This window comes from Ammodytes marinus (assembly GCF_949987685.1).
Source record: "Ammodytes marinus genome assembly, chromosome: 11".
NCBI lineage: Eukaryota > Metazoa > Chordata > Actinopteri > Uranoscopiformes > Ammodytidae > Ammodytes > Ammodytes marinus.
This window is the reverse complement of record NC_137215.1, coordinates 11,982,084-11,986,980: the sequence shown is the minus strand read 5'-3', so window position 1 is coordinate 11,986,980 and position 4,897 is coordinate 11,982,084. Positions and strand designations below refer to the sequence as shown.

General features: G+C 41.8%; 1 protein-coding gene across 1 annotated transcript; it reads left to right on the top strand.

The window, feature by feature from the left end:
* The first annotated feature begins 1,464 nt into the window (after window positions 1-1,464).
* Window positions 1,465-4,329, top strand: six2a (SIX homeobox 2a). Its single transcript, XM_080036896.1, has 2 exons — window positions 1,465-2,125; window positions 3,400-4,329. The coding sequence occupies exons 1-2, from the start codon at window positions 1,566-1,568 to the stop codon at window positions 3,701-3,703; spliced, it is 864 nt and encodes a 287-aa protein (XP_079893022.1). The 5' UTR covers window positions 1,465-1,565; the 3' UTR covers window positions 3,704-4,329.
* The last annotated feature ends 568 nt before the right edge of the window (window positions 4,330-4,897 follow it).

Sequence of the window (4,897 nt, the reverse complement as noted above, 5' to 3'; positions counted from 1 at the left end):
CCTTACACCATTGTTTGTCATGCTGTGCGCTCGTGCCCTCACTGCCTCAGCCCTCATTCAGATACCGCTGGATTCATCATTATGATCTATGTCATAACATGCAATAAATAATCAACCTTATCCCTGTCCTTTTTTTAATTAAAATTCTAGAGCAACATGTAAAGACGTGCACACAGAAATATAATATTCCCTGTGGGATCATGAATAGCCTACAACAATGCCATAGCCTATTAATAACCAATTAGATTTTAAAATGTCTTAAATTAGCTCGTTTTTAATAAACCAACAGACACTCTTTAAACTCCATTGGGAATAAAAAAGGGCGCATTATTTATTTTTGTTTATTTTTTAGACAAATTGCTTTTCAAACCTTATTTCTATACTTTTTTCTGTTTGAAGTCTTTTTTAATTTAGAGCTTATTTATTGTTACATTTAAAGACATGCAGCCTATTTTCAGTAATGTAGGCTAACTTGGAGGCTGGAGTTCTATTCACCTGTAAACCTACTCTGCATACATTTCTTTTTACAAATTAATTGTTTACAACTTTTATATAAATTAGTTGCAGGTGAGAAAAAAGCAATAGCTGCCCTCTCCGACAGAACTAGTGTATTTGTTGTATTATTTAATTATTTTTAATTATTTTTTGCCGTCATAAACAAGTCAGGTTAGGGTTGTTTTTTGCCAACTTTTCATGAAACACTGCATTCCTTGTTGTCGGCAGTTGATTGTCATTTCACTTGTATGAAATTATGAAGCGACTAACTCTAGTAGTTCCAGGCGTCGTGGACGTCTGGATTGATTTGTGAGAGCCGCTAGAGGCATGAAGACATACTTCAGCGTGGGCTCTGTGCGCTCTGGCGCCATCATTCCCCCAGCTGCGGGACCGGTGCTGCTCTCCTTCTCCACACAAACACACCCCAGCTCCACGCTCTTTGGCTGCCCGAGGTGTCTGTCAAAGTGAGCGAAAGGGAAAAAACAGTTCTAAAAGAAAAATCTGAGCAATATGTCTGTTGGTAGGCGGGCTAGTCGTGAGGGGAACAATCGGGTTGACTTTGCCAGGGAGCCACCTCAAAGCATATCGGGTTACTTGAGTGACGGCGTAACCATGGCAAATAATTTGACTAAGGGTATTGTCTTATCCTCGCCATCCCCGGGTCAGATAACCGACCAATCAGAGCTCATATAATCGCTTGTCTTGCCAACTTAGAATAATATTATTAAAACGAGCCAGCGAACCCGGTCTCCGGGAGTAGGTTATGTTGAAACGGCGTAGAAAAGGTGCAGGCGGACGGTGGAAGGAGTAGCAACTTTCTCTCTTTCCCACCAACTTTATGAGGATTTTCCGCCTGGGGTTTTGCATGGCTGAATGGACTTGAGTTTATTTCACAATACGCAGTTGGATTTTACCTCACCTTGGGCTGTTTTTTTTTTAGTTTTAGACTGCTCTTCTGAGGACCTTTTTGTCGCTTGTGGACTTACATGCGTTTTGATTTTAATGTGAGGCTGAGAGGGAAGACGTGGAAGTAAGGCACAATATAATCTGCATTGATTGACGTTGTCGCCATGTCCATGCTTCCGACGTTTGGTTTTACGCAAGAACAAGTGGCGTGTGTCTGCGAAGTCCTCCAACAAGGGGGGAACATCGAGCGGCTCGGGCGCTTCCTTTGGTCCCTGCCGGCGTGCGAACACCTCCACAAAAATGAGAGCGTGCTCAAAGCGAAAGCCGTGGTCGCCTTCCACCGGGGGAACTTTCGAGAGCTCTACAAGATCCTGGAGAGCCATCAGTTCTCGCCACACAACCATCCGAAGCTGCAGCAGCTGTGGCTCAAAGCGCACTACATCGAGGCGGAGAAGCTGAGAGGCCGCCCGCTCGGCGCCGTGGGGAAGTACCGCGTCCGGAGAAAGTTCCCCCTGCCTCGTTCCATCTGGGACGGCGAGGAGACGAGCTACTGCTTCAAGGAGAAGAGCCGGAGCGTGCTGCGGGAGTGGTACACCCACAATCCCTACCCGTCTCCGCGGGAGAAAAGAGAGTTGGCCGAGGCCACGGGACTCACCACCACGCAGGTCAGCAACTGGTTCAAAAACCGACGGCAGCGAGACCGAGCAGCGGAGGCAAAGGAGAGGTAAGAGTCAAGATTAAGACACTAAACCTTGTGATATTTTTATGGTTTTGATATCAAGCAACAACAGAAAAAGAAATATATGTTTCGGCACAACGTATTGTTACTTCAGTGCGCCTATGCAATGTGATTTGCTGACCTACATCTGGAAATGTATAGCAGTGGCCAATAATATTATATATTTCCTCTAATTGACCAATTAATTCAGATCCCTCCACATGTGTTTATTGGTGGGGAATTATATTAGAAGCAGTCACTTTTTCTTACTTTTTGCTTAATTTAATAAATCTCACTGTGTGATTCGGTGAGCCGTGCGTAAAAGTTGAAAGGGAGAAAATGAAAGGCCTGTTGTCAGGTAAATTACAAGGCTATAAAAGTTGCATTTACCCTACATTTATGTTTTAATCACACTTATTATAACATTACATTTGACTTTAAATTAGCATCAGAGAAAAAAACAACAACTACTAAGTTTGTAACTCAGAGCAGATGTATATAACATAACATGTTTAAGAGTGTGTTTTTTGTCGGTGGATTGAAGTGGAGGGCTTTGTAGGCGCCATATCAGCCAGGTTGGCATTAGTAGTAGTTTTGTACATTTCAAAGTTTGGAAATTACACAGACAGGCGTGTGTTAGTCAGGTGTTCGCTGGCCTGGTGTCTTCTTTCACCCTCTGGCCACTAATTCGGGCTGAAAGCTACACGTAAATCATGTCTTCCCACTGAGAAAAGCCTCGCTCACTCACCACTGCAAACACATGAACCATAGCCTATGCAACAATCACATGTTCAGCAATGATTAGACCTTTCACTTATTCAGACGTGGCAGAGCTTTCTTACAGGTCACTCTGGATGAATTGATTTTTCCATCAACACAGATACTGCAGCTACAATTTGTATCAGGCTAATGTTTTCAGTCACTGCTCATATACTCCCATTTAACTCTGCACGACTTGTGAATTGAACGATTGCCTTTAATTATTTCCATGACTTACTTGTTGTCTACATCTGCTGCACACGTGCGCATCGGTGCATTAATAAATCATGAGACTATTAGGCTACCATTTAAATATATAGGGCCCAATGATGCTTATCACGGCTATAGTATAGGCTAAACGTTTAGCCTAATTACTGCAGTACACAGTACACAAGCGCGCGCGCGCGTGTGTGTGTGTGTGTGTGTGTGTGTGTGTGTGTTTCTTCAACAACTGATAGTTTTCTAATAGTTAAAAAAAATATGTGCTAACAACTGATGCCCTTTTTTGTTTGTGTTCTTAGAGAAAACAATGAGAACTCCAATAGTCACAACCCATTGAATTCTTCCATGAATGGAAATAAATCTCTATTGGGGAGCTCGGACGACGACAAAACGCCTTCGGGGACGCCGGACCACACGTCTTCGAGCCCGGCCATGCCATTCGGCTCAACCGGTTTACAGTCCCTGCACGGCCTGGCGCCTCCGCCGGGCCCAAGCGCCATCCCGGTACCAAGTGGTCCAGACTCTGTGCACCATCACCACTCATTGCACCATGACACCATACTGAACCCTATGTCTTCTAATCTAGTGGACCTCGGCTCTTAAAACAAACCGCCACGGAAGGGGGGACAGAATGCAACACTTTTTGGAAAAGTAATTTACGATGTGGCGCGAGAGAAGCTTCAAGCACTTGCGTCAAAGCGAACAGCACACAGACTGGAAAACACTGCGAAAACAGCCACCGTAACAAATCATTTAGTCTCGTATTCAACCATTCAAAGCCTGTTCAAACAAGTGGGGAAAAAACTGCCACTTGTCCCCAAATTAAACTTGTTTTGTGAAGTGTCGCTGCAGAACACTTAAGACATTTTCCAAATAAACTTTACAAACAGGAACACATTCTCAACGTATTGCCATATTTTCTGTAGAATTCGCCTTGGGAAATTATAATAGTAACGATTATGTGACTTGTTAAGACGGATAATTTTTTGCAGTGGTGGTGCAAGGAGAGGCGGATCTAGGTCGTTGTAGGTTAAAGAAAAAGAAAACGTTTAAAAAATGGAAAAAAATAAGTATTTTACCTGAATGTAATAACGCAACATGTTATATTGTTGAAAACAATAACAATAAAATGTCTTAATTCTTATTACCGTTGTTATTTTAGGGGTTTAGATATATCAGCAGAGTCGAGTTAAAGGCACCCCATCGCCTTTTTGTTTACAGGATTTTTTTTAAAGCGAGCCATAAGCATTTTTTTTTTTTTTTTGGAGGGCAGTGGGAGGGATGAGGGGGTATGATATTCTCAATTGTTTTATGAGAGCAGTGATAAGATAAATATCTTAATCTCTTGATATTATTATCATTATTTGCATTTTCATTTGGAAAGAGACTGCATGTAAACTTTGCGATACATGATTAAACATAAAACGATTCACCTATAGTTTCATATACCCTTTACAATAAAAGAAAAAAAAGAAATACATGGATTAAAAATCGAGGATTTCTTTGATTCTGAATGAATATTGTCATTTTTTGTGGTTCCATTCTGTTTAATATAGTTTGTCTCCCAAGGGGCAACTCCTTATCTTCTTCTTTTTTTTAACTATTCAAGCTGGGTGACATTTTTAGAATATTTAAAGCAAAAAAATATTCCCTCTCTAGCTGCAGGCAAATGTCAATCTTCACACAATCACAGACGGTTTGTTCACCTGATAATGTTTGCGACTTTTCTAAAGATTCAGCCTTTGACTGATGATTATTAATGCTTAGGTCTAATTACACGACTGTATCTGAACGGCT

Excerpts from the sequence above, each read along its gene's own strand:
- six2a (XM_080036896.1), top strand. The coding sequence starts at position 1,566 with ATGTCCATGCTTCCGACGTTTGGTTTTACGCAAGAACAAGTGGCGTGT. Across the intron at positions 2,126-3,399 it reads GCAGCGGAGGCAAAGGAGAG|AGAAAACAATGAGAACTCCA; the intron begins GTAAGAGTCAAG and ends TTGTGTTCTTAG.